This window comes from Lissotriton helveticus, chromosome 3_1 (genome assembly GCF_964261635.1).
Source record: "Lissotriton helveticus chromosome 3_1, aLisHel1.1, whole genome shotgun sequence".
NCBI lineage: Eukaryota > Metazoa > Chordata > Amphibia > Caudata > Salamandridae > Lissotriton > Lissotriton helveticus.
Genome location: NC_136061.1, coordinates 1,338,961,830 through 1,338,975,973, shown reverse-complemented (window position 1 = coordinate 1,338,975,973; position 14,144 = coordinate 1,338,961,830). Strand labels below are relative to the sequence as shown.

Below are 14,144 nucleotides of genomic sequence, written 5' to 3'. Positions count from 1 at the left end.
AAGGCCTGCCATAGGAGTGACTTATAGGTTACTATGTGTCTATATATAAGGTAGATATAGATATACTATATCTAAGTAAGGGGTGTTACACCACCTTACCCAAGCTGAGTGATCAGCCTGTGGTGTCAGTTTGGATGGCCAGCCAGGGGTGGCATAATACATGCTGCAGCCCCTGGTAGGCCTTGGATGCACCTATGCCTTGGGTACCTATAGTACACTATACAGGGGCTCACAAAGTTGACCCAATACCCAATCAGGTATGTACCTAAAGTACATAGCATCAGTTTAGAGAGAGAACAGCTGGGCTGTGGGTCTGATTAGCAGGCCCACAGCCACACTAAAGTCGAAAAAACAGAGAATCACAGCAAAATGTGGAGGTGCCCATAGGAAGCAGACCCTACTCTCCTACAAATATTGCATGTCACCTCAAAAGTTTGCTGACCATACAAAGGAACTTGATCTTCAGCCTTGTTCAGCTATTATGTCACATAACTCCTTGGTGCCTTTCAATATGTTTAAATTGTATGGCAGGTAGTATTTTAGTATTTTTTTCCAAATATCATGACTAATGTCTTATGAGGCATACACCTGTAATATTGAGTGAAATATGCAGGAAGTGCCTGCTTTTCAACCAGAAAAATCTATGAAACCAGGGAATAGGTCTACGTCTAAGGCCATGTCAAAAATCTACTCCGATTACTTCAAATGTATTTAAAACCAATGACGTTTTCACCAATTCATTTCTTAATTGCTTTCAAATTTTCCCTCTATTTAACATTTTTCTGAAGAGTGGAAGGCTCAATCAGGTCGATCTTAGTTTGGTAGTTGATTGCTTGCTTGCTTCTCTCAGCGCAATTGCACCCATGTATTTATGTCATACCGGTTTAAATATATACCAGTCGCAGCTGATGACTCTGTGGCGTTGCTCATTAGCATGACACAATGGAAGGATATAGGATAACTCTACACCATTCAACTGTCGTGCCTTAGGAAGATTGTTAGAACTGGGGTCTCTAGTTGGCAATGGTATAAACCTTTGACCAAATAGGGACCCTTGCTTCTATGTCAGGAAAAGGGGATTACCCTACTGGATAGCCCCTGCTTACCCCCTTGGTAGTTTTGCACGAGCAGTCAGTCTTATCTCAGAGGCAGTGTGTTAAGCATTTGTGAACACATACAGTAATACAGTGAAAACACTACAGATGGACACCACATAAGTTTTATAAAAATAAGTATTCTTTATATATATTTATCACAAGAACATAAACGACAAAAATCCACAGTACTGTACTCATTAATTCTTCAAGATGGTAGAAATAGTTCAAAAATAGGTTACTCACTTAAAAGCAGATTTTAGCAACAGATAACCCCAATGGGAGTTATCACGACATTAAAGGTCAAAAGAAATCTCAAAGTACGGCGCCGACCGCGAGGTGCAAGGCGTCGGGCCTGGAGTCAAAACAGACCCACAGAGACCAATATCTGGGAAACGTGAAAACAAAGACCGCTCACGGGATCGGGGAGGTGTGGCGTCGTTGACGTGTTGCACCGTTGTTTCCTTGCTTGGGGGGAGATGATGGGTCGGAACCTGGATGCTTGCGCAGGGAGGAGAGGCATCTGTTCTTGACCGGAGAGGAGGTGGTGTTACGATGGCACCGAAACCACGGTTCCACATAATGTCACGATGTCGAAGGATTCTTGACCACCCACGTCGACGATCGGCTCCGTGATGATGTCGACTTCGGAGTCAATGTGGCACAGCGGCAGGCATCGGGCCGGTGTCACAAGTCGGATTAGCTCTCACGGCTATGGCAGACTTACGATGTCGTTCGCTGCCGTCGATGTGGCACGGCGGCCGACGTCGGGTCTATGTTGCAAGTCGGAGCAGCACTCACGGCTTCAGTGCAGAGGACAGTGTCGCTCACCAGCGTCAGTGTTGCAGAATTCCTTCTGTAGCAGCTAGAACAGCAAGTTCCAGATGCAGGCAAACAGAAGGAGGGAAGTCAGGTATCCCTAAGATTTCGGTCAGGAGACAAGCTCAAATCAAGCACTTGGAGTAATATTCTGCAAGATGATGAAAGTCCTTTAGAAGTTCCTTCTCCTCTCCTTGGCTCTGAAGACACCACTGTAGGCCAACACAGCACACTGGCAGGGGGGGGGGGCAGTACAACTGCTACAGCTTCCTTGATTCTTCTCCTTGGCAGAGGTTTGTCTTGTTGTTCCAGAAGTGATCTAAAGTCTTGGGCTCTTGGTCCCTATATTTATACTAGCAAATCCTTTGTCCTCTGACGGCATGCGGGTCCTGTGCCCAGTCCAAACCAGTTCTGTGCAGTCCTGGAGCACTTTGTTGACAAGACTCCTCCTTTCATTTGACAGTGTGGGCCAGGGACATCAGACGCACTACAGGAGGTGGAGTCAGCATTGTAGAAGGCAGGCACAGCCCTATTCAGGTCCCAGGTGCAACTCCTCCCACCCGTCTGCATGCAGATAGGTCTATTCAGCCTTGTGCTGACTCACCCTGTCTCCTGGAATCCCCCAGCCCCTGTCACTCACAAAACCAGACACACAAAACACAAGCTATCAGAGGCAGGCTGGATAGTTAGGCAAGAAAATACCTACTTTCTAAAAGTGGTATTTTCAAACACAGAACGTTAAAACCAACTTCCCTAAAAGATGTATGTTATCATTCTGAGTTCAGGCATACTAAACTCGAATTTCTACCTAGTTCCCTGAGTCAGTTAGGATTATAGGAGGTTATAATCAAACTGCCCATTCAGGCCTATAGGGAATAGGTAGCCTTGCAATATTAAAAAACAAAAATGACTGTAATTCACTATTAGAACACGCCACACGCACCAGGGCATGTCCTACCTTATACTTTAAATGCACCCTGCACTTGGGCCTACCTTAGGGGTGTCTGATATGAAGGAAAGGGAAGGTTTAGGGACTGGCAAGTTGGTGCAATTACTGAGTCGACATGGCAGTACTGGACTGCAAACAGGCTTTTCAGAGGCAGACCTGAGAAACACTTTACAAGCTGCTTCTGTGGGTGACACAACCAGTGCTGCAAGCCCACCATCAGCATTTGATTTACAAGCCCTGGGCACCAATGGTGTACTGTACTAGGGTCTGACAAGTAAATCAAATAACCCAATCATGGAGTCACTAATCAAAACATCAATTTAACATAGGGAGCACTTGCTCTGTGGCACTGAATAGCAGTGGCACAGTGCCCAAAGCATCTAACCAGCAAAACAGATCAAAAACACAGGAGGCAATCAGTGAAAAATGGAAGGGAGACTCTCTCCAAGGTCTAACAGAGATATATGCAAAGCGGCACGTGTGCACGAAACAAGTTAGGTCATTTGTGTTTCTAACAGCAAAGTCAAAATCAGCTTGTAAGGAGGATTGGCAAAGTGCCAAAGAACACAAATTTGACTTTAGAGACCAATATTCTACACCGAAGCGGGGCCTGGCACAGTGAATTCCTGCGTGAGTGCATTACATAAACTATCCTTCCAGCCTAAATGAATATCCCAAGCATGTCGGGCAGATCCGTGACTTTAGGGAGCAACTATTATGATGCAAACCCTTTCTCCTATAAGAATGGGGTCCCTAGAGATTTGCCTTGCACTCTTCGAGCAACAAAAGTGATGCCATTCTCTGCAAATGACAGACATGGGTGTGAGGGACATTCTTCGTGTACGCTATTAAATCTTTTGGAAGCAGGCTTGTTCTAGAGAGCTCATCGACCCACTAGTCCCCTTTTATGCCACTGGATGAATTATCATTTGGCAAACGAATCAACGAGTTTGTCATCACTTGTTCACTCACCAGCTGGATTCTTACCGACATTTGTAGAGACCACTGAATTTGAAATGGGGCTGTGTTTTCTGCCCAAAGCAAAATTCCACACAAAAACACCATCTCCTTGACCCGACGATGTAATCCTAGTTTGTACTGTCAGCAGAAAGTCCAAGGACTGAATGAGCCTATAATATAAGTTACCCTAACCCACCCGAGCAGGCTTGATGGAGTGCTCTGCCGAGCACTGTGAGGGAAGGTAAAGCAAAGTGAGTGAATTTAACTTTCATCTGTCTCCCTACACAGAATCTAATTTGGTGCATATTATCCACGAATAATCGGCGAGTTAGCGGCACTTTTCCAGCCGCTAACGCGGCGATCACTAGGTATCGCCTAAACACCAATCGCCATCGTAAAGAAGTTAGCGGGAGTTTTCTACTCCGTTCCCTGACACTATCGCCTGTTACCCATGTCTTGATAATACGTCGATAACAAGGAGATGATTATCAGGGAAAGAAGGCGATAATAAAAACTCCAGCTAACTGGCGCTGGCGATGTTTATCGCCAGGACTTGATATTATGCCCCAATGTGTTGCAAAAGGTTAAAAGGTGGGTGTTTCTCTGTGAACACTGCAGTAATTTCTGCAAATGTTGTATTAAAAAATATAGCCCTGCATGTGCGCAAGCGAGGCTTAAACCCACTGAAGTTCGAACAGACAGAACTTGTGTACCTCAGCTCCGCCCCTTCCAAGCCTACGCCCCTCTTTCCTACACCACCCTTCTAGAAGGCTCCATCTGCTCAAACAAGGCAAAAGCAGTCCTTAATTTGTGCCGGTGCATTCCGGGGCTTAGCACCGGCACTTAATCCGGGACGGGTCTACATATCTGCTGCACATGTCACACATTTATGTTTTTTAAAATGTACCTTTACTATATGTACTAGGTGCAGGCGCCGCAGGCTCACAGCTTGTTTTTCACGTATATCGAGTGTCAGTCAATTCAATTCAATTCAATTCAATAACAACTTTATTCGGTAGTTTTGTAAAAACACCATAAAAGTTCAAAGAGAGAAAAAGACAATTACAATTTAAAAAAAAAAAAGTTAAAAAAAACAGTTAAATATGCATTTTGTTTAAGAGAAAACTTATTAAAAGTAGCAAGTGCTTGTCAGTTCCATTTGTGCAAGATTTTTTTTCGACTTTTACGATAGCGTACAATTTTCCTATTATCTCAGTTCCTTCATTGATGTGAAATAGCAGTGTTGTTCATACTTATAAATTTGTGCGATGGCGTATGCAGAATTTCAGATAAAATATGATCGCCTTTGCATAGTTTTCATTTTCAAGGTACTGTAATGCTAGGTACGCTGGGCGACATTGTCGAAGACCCCAGAAATTCAAAATAGGCAATATCCAACGTTTACGGGGCTCAGTAAAGAATTTGCAGAATAACGTTGTGTGTATCGTTGATTGTGAGGACACCGAGTCACAGGGGCACATAGGAAGTGTAGATGTCCTAACATTTTGCTCTGGGAATGCAACTAGCAAATGGAACAGGTCAAGTCTAAATCGGGTAAGCAGCATTCTTTCAAAATGTGTTATTTTAAAATTCAGGTAAGGTTCAACAGTAAACACAGTCTGGACTAATATGGAGTGTTGAACAGATGGTTTATGGACCTCAGTTAATAAGCGTAGCTGACGTAGGTGAGTTAGACACTCCCTCTTTAGGTTTTTTTTTGGGATTTCCTTTATCAGCGATGGATAATCGAAGTACTTCCTGTATCCGAGATCTGTAAGTAGCGCTTTGACATATGACAGCCATTTGATTTTCTTAGAGTAGTCTAACGTTAAGATGTCTTGAATAATCGTCCTGGTCAGATGGCATTGCTCGGTAACCCATATTCTGCGCCACAGCATTATTGGTTGCAGTTTTATAATATCTGTAATGTAATCAATGCCCAGCTCGGTGTGGCAGGCATAGGTGGAACAAGTTTTAGGCACCGCTAACAAATATCTGAGGAAAGAGTTCTCTATTCTTTGAATTGAATCCACGTTTGTAAAGCCCCAAATCCCCGCCCCATATGTTGCTGTGCTTACACATTTTGAGTTATATATTTGGACTAGTTCTTTAATTGGTCGCTGCCCCAATCTCTGCGAGAAGGTTTTTAGCGAGGATGTCTCTCGAAGGAATACCAATTTTCTTGCGTTAATAGCTGGAGTCCATTTGAATTTTTCGTCAATGACGATCCCTAGGTAGGGGTACGTTTTGGTCCTATCCAGATATTCACCCTGTGCCAGTAGCTTCCTATTTTTTGCATTTCTTTTCTCCCCTGCGTGCATTATGTAAGTTTTTTTTGCGTTTAGTTTCAGATTTAGACTTGCCATAAAGTCACAGTATCTATTCAAGGCCATCTGTAGTTCGTTGGGTGTTCTTGCTAAAATGACAGCATCGTCGGCATATAGGAGTGCTGGTATTTGCCGACGAGCTGTTAACGGGAGGTCCTTGCTGCCTTGTAGCATGGCTGCCTCCAAGCCATTCGTATAGAGGGTGAATAGAAAGGGGGCCAGTACGCACCCCTGCCTGACCCCCTTTTCCACCCTAAAGGGATTAGTGAGCTCACCCTTTGTCCCGAATCTTACCCTACCTGTGGTGCCTGTGTACAATTCACGGAGAAAGTCCACAATTGGCGTAGGAGCTCCCATTTTCAAGATTGTACTCCACAGCGTTGAGCGTGTCACACAGTCAAATGCTGCGGAGAGATCGACGTATGCCATGTGGAATGAGGACCCTTTAGCTTCCAAATATTTGCCCGCCAGTAGGGACAGGTTTAGGGCCTGATCAACTGTTCCTAGTCCCTCCCGGAAACCGTATTGTAAGTCTGAAATGATTTTGTGGTCAGTAGCCCACTCCTGGAGGCGGTCAAGGAGTATTCGTCCTGCCATCTTGCCTAATGAATCCAGGAGAGAGATCGGCCTATAGCATGTTGGACTGTTTCGATCTCCTTTCTTAAAAATAGGTACCAACGTTGAAGTTTTCCAAGACTCCAAAATACCTACTTCAGTGGTGGCGTTCAAGACGTTAGTTAGTAAAGGGGTCCAAAGATCTGGGAGGTGTTTAAAAACGTCAACAGGAACACCATCCGGGCCTGGGGCTTTAGCTGATTTTGAGGATTTTAAAGCTTTTTGGACCTCTTCATGGGAAAAGTGAAGATTTAAAGGATAGGCAATATGTGACAGAAATTCAAGCTGGTCTGTATCTTCAGTCGGATCTTTCGCAAAGACTTTAGTAAAATGGCTCACCCATTCGTGTTGACTTATAGCTACATCAATTGATGGAGAATTGTTTTTCTCTGTTAGAAATGGGGAACGAACTACCTGCCAGAACAAGGCGCTATTATTTTGTTCCGAGCTTTGGATCAATTTTGACCATAGTTCAGCTTTTACTTCTTTTCTCCTGTTGTTTAAGGCGACTGTATACTCCTTTCTGAGTCTGATGATTTCATCTCTGTCCCTATGATCACTATTCAGAGCTTCCCTTAAGCGTGTAGATGCTTTGGTGCATGCTGAGTTGAACCAACCTTTCTTTGGGTGGGGCCTTTGTTTGTGCCTCCTGGTTAGTTCTTTTTGTATACTTGTTGTAATTGTCAGGAAGCTTGCTATGATTTCGCTTGGTTGTATGTTAAAATCCAAGCAATTTATAATATCCGTTTGGTTATTTACGACTATTTTTTTTGTTATTGCTTCTTTGTCAATATTACCCCACTTCAGTGTAAAACCATTCAAAGAACCTAATTCTAAATCGCTTTGATTTAGAGCGATCAGAATGTCATATGGTTTGTTCGTTATTGTTTCAGCAAGAACCATAGTGATGGGGAAATGGTCGCTTAGAGGATTGCTAGGGACCTTGAAGTCTTCTATGGTGAATCCTATAGGTGGTGAAATCAATATAAAATCAATTAGGCTTACTAGACCTCTTCCGTTGAACGTGGGCTGGAATTGAACAGGTAGAGTCTTTATTTCATTAGCGAAACTTAGTTCTAGTTCAGCCATGATTTCGTTCATTACTTCCCCCACATTAGAATGCGAAAAGTGCGTAAGGTTTGTATCAGCCTCATCACTAATACCACACTTATTGTTATCGCTATTGCTACATAGATGAAGATTAAAATCTCCTCCCCAGATTATTGTGCATGTCTTTTTAATATGTTTAGTTCGTTGCTCTTGTAGTGTTAAGGAGATCTCTGGGAGTAAAGTACTTATATCAGAGTGAGAGAGGTTATTGTAAAAGTTTATAATGATATATAGTCTTTGTTTAGTGACCTTTACCACTATAATCTGAAAATTCGTGTCTAATCTTAAGGGGATTATCTCATCCACGGGAAGGGTGTTTTTAATATAAGTAGCTAAGCCTCCGCTGTTTCTGCCAGAGGTTGATTTCTTCGCAGGTGACCAGAAGGTTTTAAAGCCCAGTATGTGTATTGGCCTTATAGCCCACGTCTCCTGTAGGCAGATACAACCGCTCAAATTGATCTGACTCAGGAAATCGTGGTCGTTCTTCTTTGCGGGAAGGCCTGCGATGTTCCAAAAAGTAAAATGAATCTGCAGAGTATCTAAAATGGGATCAACAGAGTTGTCTATGTTAGCCAATCGTTCAGCGGCTTCCCGGTTAATTGGGGGCGATGTTACAATTGGCATAACTTCATGATTAATTTTTGAACAATTGAGATTACTGGAAGTTAGAGGCAAGTGCGTTGGAGGTGTTTTAAGGGTAGGGCGTGAATTAGATGATGGGGTCAGCTCCGACTTGTCTGATTGTGAGAATTCCCCGATGGAATAGGAATTGGGAAGTCAATCGTTGAAATCTAAGCCGGAGAAGGCATTAAATCTATTAAATGTTGGGATATTAAAAGGAGTAGCTAGTAGAGGGGCTGCTTGTCTCCATCGATTATCTCCGTTCTCTTGCTGCGGGGTTTCAGAGAGATAAGGATGGATAGGTGGCGGTATGGGCGTTTGGCTTTGATGCCACTGTACTGAGCCTGTTGGATATAGGAACTTAGGATTCTGGTAGGAAATGGGAGGGTAGGAAGTGGAAGGGTAAGATCTTTCTGAGAAAGGATTAATAGAGGTAGGCGGAATATTATTGTTTGTATTTAGTAGGTGCCTATAGAAATAGCCCAATGGGAGGAGGGTTGTGTTGAATTCCCATGTGGAGGGTGGGGGTGCCTTAGGTAGTGTCTTTTCGGCCCACTGGGGGTTTCTGAAGGTAATAACTACACAGTCCCCCTCGAATTTTTTACGTAGAGGGCCTATCCAGCCTACTCTTTGCGTATGGGAAATTTCCCCAGCACATTCTAGTGGGAAATTGCAGTTCAAACTTAGCCAATGGAGTACCTTGTTTTTCAGGGATGATGTTGTTTCACTCTGTTCCTGTTTAAGTGTAGGTACATTTACCAATACAAGGACGTAGGCTCCGCATTCGGGTGGAAGGGTGATGCGTGCCGGGATCTGTCTAGACCTATATGGTTGTTCGTATGGTATCTTTGGTTGCTGGGACTTTGCAGTAAACTGATTAAGTTGTGTGGGTTTCTGTGTTGATTTTTGTGGTCCTTTTTGAGATGGTACGTATATGCTCGCCGGTTGTGCACAGTCAATATGTAGAAGATGGAGGGGCGCGGGCTGCAGCCCTTCTTAGTTAAGTCAGTATAGTGTTAACTGTTGTCACTTGCCGGTGGGCGGGCTGCAGAACACACACACACTGATTTATTTGGGCACGCGTGCTGGAGGCTCTGATTGGGTAGGGGCTGTGCACGCAGATTTTTTTTCACATTTGATTGCCACATCGCCGTTTTAGTCAGCCTGGCCAACGACGACGTTAAGGGCAGAGCTGAGCTGGGCATCCTGTGCAGGTATCGATCAGCAGCCAGCCTGTAGTACAGGGCTGCCGCCGGTCTGATAGTAAGCAGCACCAGGCCACCTAATCATATTACTGAAAGGGCCGTCCCACCAGAAGTAATAACGGTAAGATTATAAATTAAGCAGTAATTGTAAACTAACTAACCCGGGTTGGGTTTGGCAGATTCACTGAATGCCAGACCAAGCAGAGACCAGTGCCTGGCCCAGTACTAGGCGCGGAAGGAGTCACCCCCGCCGGCCGTAGCGGTACACTTTTATTTATCTGCATATGGCCCGGCCGGGCCTGCCCTGCAGGCGCCGCAGTAGTGGCCTGCCAGTTTCGGATAAGGTTTAAGTAAAGTTAAACGGCCAATGCAAAGCTAGCGTAAAATAAAAAGAGGAGCCAGATGTCATGCATGGGGGGCTCATTTTCATTGGACAGTTTTCTATCTTTTAAGATAGTAATCAGCAGGCCTCGGGTGCATTGGCTCTCATAGAGGGATTGGATCTATAGATGGGCGGTGGTGCCGAGTGCTGGACTCCTGGATGCTGCACAGCACAAATGCCCAATGACTGACCAAGCGTCCAATTTCAAGCTTTCCTCCTATAGTATTAAAACACCGGCATCACTCTCCGGAGCACGTGCCATGCTCTACCCTGCCCAGTAGATGGGTTCTTTTTTCCAAAATAACAATCTGGGTGTAACTGGAGAAAAGTGCCGATACATCCGCTGTGCTCTCCCTTACAGAACAGTGGCTACACCCTCTCCCTTACAGAACAGTGGCTACACCCCGCACCCCTCTGGGTGGGGAACTTTCCCTTACTGAACCGGAGGACAGACATAGCTGCCAAGGTTTCAGAATGCTGTGTGACATTTTCATAACTGAAGTTAGAGTGACATTTCAACTACTAGGAGTGACACTCTCATGTGCGCACAATTAACGCCCACTGTAATGGGTTATTGGAAGTCACTCTTATCTGTGCCTACACGGCTCCGCTTAGTGCATTGCGCAGAGCCACCATGGTGCGATCGTGCTTTAAGTGACACTCTTTTGTGAGCTAAATCAAGCAATAAAGACAAGTGAAACATAAATATTCGAAATAACACTTCATTGAGCAACGAGAAGTCGTCACTGGACTAAAAGTGCGCTAACGGGAGGCAGCGAAAAACTGAGGAGAACAGTCATACTACTTCATGCAGTGGAAGACATGGGTGTAATGATAATGCAGAAAGGGATGTTATCTGCGTGGTGCCTTTAAGAAGCAAGCAGATTATTTCGAAGGGTTAATGGCTAAAGTACATGAGTGAGGTGAATCAACAAAAAATGACTGACCCGAGTCCTTGCAAAAAAAAAAAGTTGTGCTTGTCGGAAATTTTTTTTTCGTTTCTAGTACGTTCGTAATGAGGCCTAAAAGAAAGGGAATCCGATGTAAATAGTTTGTTTCCCACTATTGGAAAGAAATAATGTATGTTATTATTAACACACAGACAGAACACACACTCGGGTGGGTGGCAGTGGCTGGTACCTACTTATAGGTCTTGAGTTTTCCAGCACTGCAGGCAGCTTTCTGACGTAAGCGACCTTGCAAGGCAGCAGGCCTATGGCTGGGAGCCACACCCCACTGGCAACCTTTTCGTTTTGCCATCTGCTTTATGTCCAGGCTGACCGGTGTCTTTATTGCGACCACTATGTGTGTACAGGGTCGCTGTAGCCACGGGGGGCAGGAGTGGGGCATACAAATGCCTGACCCCCCCTAAAAGCAATTGCAAGGTTGTCAGAGAAGGCTTTATAGACTCAAGCTTGCCTATGGGGCTGGTGAGGTACTCCCAAGGGCTCTAGTCCTAAAAAAGAAAATCAGCTAACAGGGCTCAGTTTTTACATAGATGCCATCTGACTTTTAGCAGTGCCAGTTGAAGATGTGTGTGGAACTAATAGAGTAAGTGGGTGGAGCCAGTGTAGGGAGTGGGTGTGGCTAGAAAAATTGGGTGTGGCCTCCGACAAACATTTGAGCACCTGCACTTCATATTTTACAAATTAAGCTATGTTTTAATAAGTGATGTAAGTCTTTTGTCGTACACAGATATAAAATCGGGTTACCCACAAGCCCTTATCACTCCCCTGTTTTCAGTGAATCACTTGTGTTTACGTCAGAAACAGGAAGTTACTCTTCCGGCACGACCGCTTTGGGTGTTGGCGTGTTGAGTTAGCACCGTGCTTTTTTTGAGTCACATGTCCAGTCACATAACCGTGACCAAGCCTACTCTGTTATTTACCACTAGGGATGGTACTTCCTCTCATACCTGCTTCCTCGCATAACCTTCAACGCCACGTGCAACCCCCATTTTTGGCTCCGATAAATGTCACCGAAGCCTCCTCTGGCGATCCACACTCGAGGCTCCTCCAAGTCCGCCAGGGAGATAACTGGCAACCGCATCGCTCCGGACTGCTCAGGAAACATTTCCGCCATATCTGCTTGAGACTCTATCGTTTTGACCCTCCCTTCCTACTACGACATGCCTCCCAAACACGCCCATCTCTTTTTGGATTGTGCCATTCATACGCGGTAAAGTTCTGCAATGTGCATTATTTATTTATAACTACACAGCTTGGGCGCTACCCGAAGGATTTGGAGCGCTTTACATTAAAACAGGTTTCATTACAAAGAATACAGTTTTACAAACAGTTGCTAGTTATGTGTTGAGCGGTTTCACATTCTGTCTTCAGCGACCCAGCTACTTAAATCTGTAATATTGGTCTTACAAACAAAAACAAATACGCTGACGTGCCTTTTGCAGTTAAACATTTCACTCTTCCGAAGAAAGACGGAGGCAAACAGGGAGAGACATCAAATAATTAAATATAATATGAAACAGCAATGGTAATCTCAAGAGAAAAAGTGCAGAAATGAACTGAGTAGGAAAATGGAGTGAAATAAGGAAAAACAAAGCTCATATAATGCTTTGCATATCCCTTGAGAAACCTTCATTGAAGAAGGAAAGCATTTTTTGAAGTGGGTCCGCCATGCAGAAGGGCATGAGAAAGGAGAGTGTCAGCGTGCAAACCTGTGTCTTATTCATAGTTGCCAACTGTCCCGTTTTTGCAGGGACAGTCCCAGCAAGTTGAAGACTGTCCCTGGTAATATTGTAGCAGAAACATTCCTCTTTATTACTCACAGGTATTCAAACAAGAGCTTTCTATCTGCAGCAGCCCTGTGATGCAAAGCGTCCCAGGATTTTATTTTTTAAATGTTGGGAACTATGCTAATTTACTTTTTTTCAAATGTTGGTAACTATGCTAATTTACTTTTCAACACATGCCGATAATTTCGACCAGGAGCATTGTATTTCTTATTGGACTTTGGTGCTCCCCGCTAAATATATCCTTCTTCTTGGTTAAACCATACACCCTAAATGCATAGCTGCCAAGGTTTCAGATTGCAACGTGTAACATTTTCATAATTTCATTGTAATTATGAGTGACATTTCAATGGCTATGAGTGACACTTTCTTGTGAGAAAAATCAAGCATGAAGATGAGGGAAACTTATAAATGTCATAAATTACACCCATTTTTGGACCCCGACTGAGTCTGTAACAGGGCGTGAGAGGCCTCAACACGGCTCTCAGCAATCAACTGACTAAGATTTCTGCTGCCGCAGTCACAGCATGGCATGGTTGGGCAGTACTGATAAGGCAGCTGCTAGATCAGTGCTGAAGCTTGTATTGAAGTAGCAGGACAGACACTATTGTTATCTGGGGCAAAGGATGAGGCTCCTTGCCTCTTTTAGCCAAACAAGCCCATGTCATGTGAAAGAACCATAGGTAAAAAAAAAATTGGGGGCTTCAACACTTGCTATGATGGTATTTTAAGCACATAATTGCACTGGTTTAACTAAAATCACAAGCCCTATTATACAATCTGCTGCAAGCTAAAAAGGCATAACTCTCAGAAGGAGTCTCAGATGGCATGGACATATTTGGCAGATATCTGCATAGCAAGCATTAGTTCCTGAAGGAGCCTTGGTCTTAATTTCAGTAGTACGTCATCCTAGGAGAGCAGGGGCAGTTTTAAAGTTAAAAAAGAAACTATTATGGAGTACCTTTTCACTGTGTAGCTTGGATTCCTGAGCAAGTTTGGATCGTTCCCAATCAAAGCACTTCACTCACCATTAAGGAAGGAAACAACAGATTGCTAAACAAAAGTATTTCTTGTAGCAGAAATAAAGCAGGACTGGATTTTTCAATTTTTTTCTGTTTACAGATTATACCCTTTCCGGACAGTAGTACCTCATCTTGGAGATACCCAGGCAAATGGTTAAAACAACCTGAAACACGTTGTGTCGGTGTTTTTAAACAAAGTGAAGCACGTTGAGTAGGCAGGGCATCTGCAATAGTTATAAGTGCCCTAAAGGCATATGAATAAAAAAAACAATAAAAATGTTCATAGAC

At 43.9% G+C, this 14,144-nt stretch overlaps 1 protein-coding gene across 3 annotated transcripts in view; it reads right to left on the bottom strand.

Annotated features, from left to right (window-relative positions):
• The window catches only part of LOC144823461 (receptor-interacting serine/threonine-protein kinase 3-like), a 1,695,550-nt gene extending 1,683,373 nt beyond the window's left edge, over positions 1-12,177 (bottom strand). For 2 of the 3 annotated variants that reach the window (XM_078681991.1, XM_078681993.1), the window contains exon 1: positions 11,998-12,169. In XM_078681991.1, coding sequence (XP_078538117.1) covers positions 11,998-12,164 — 167 coding nt within the window. In that variant the 5' untranslated portion in view covers positions 12,165-12,169. Of the gene's footprint in view, positions 1-11,997 lie in introns of all 3 variants that reach the window. The other variant, XM_078681992.1, reaches the window with a different exon arrangement.
• Between the last annotated feature and the right edge of the window lie 1,967 nt (positions 12,178-14,144).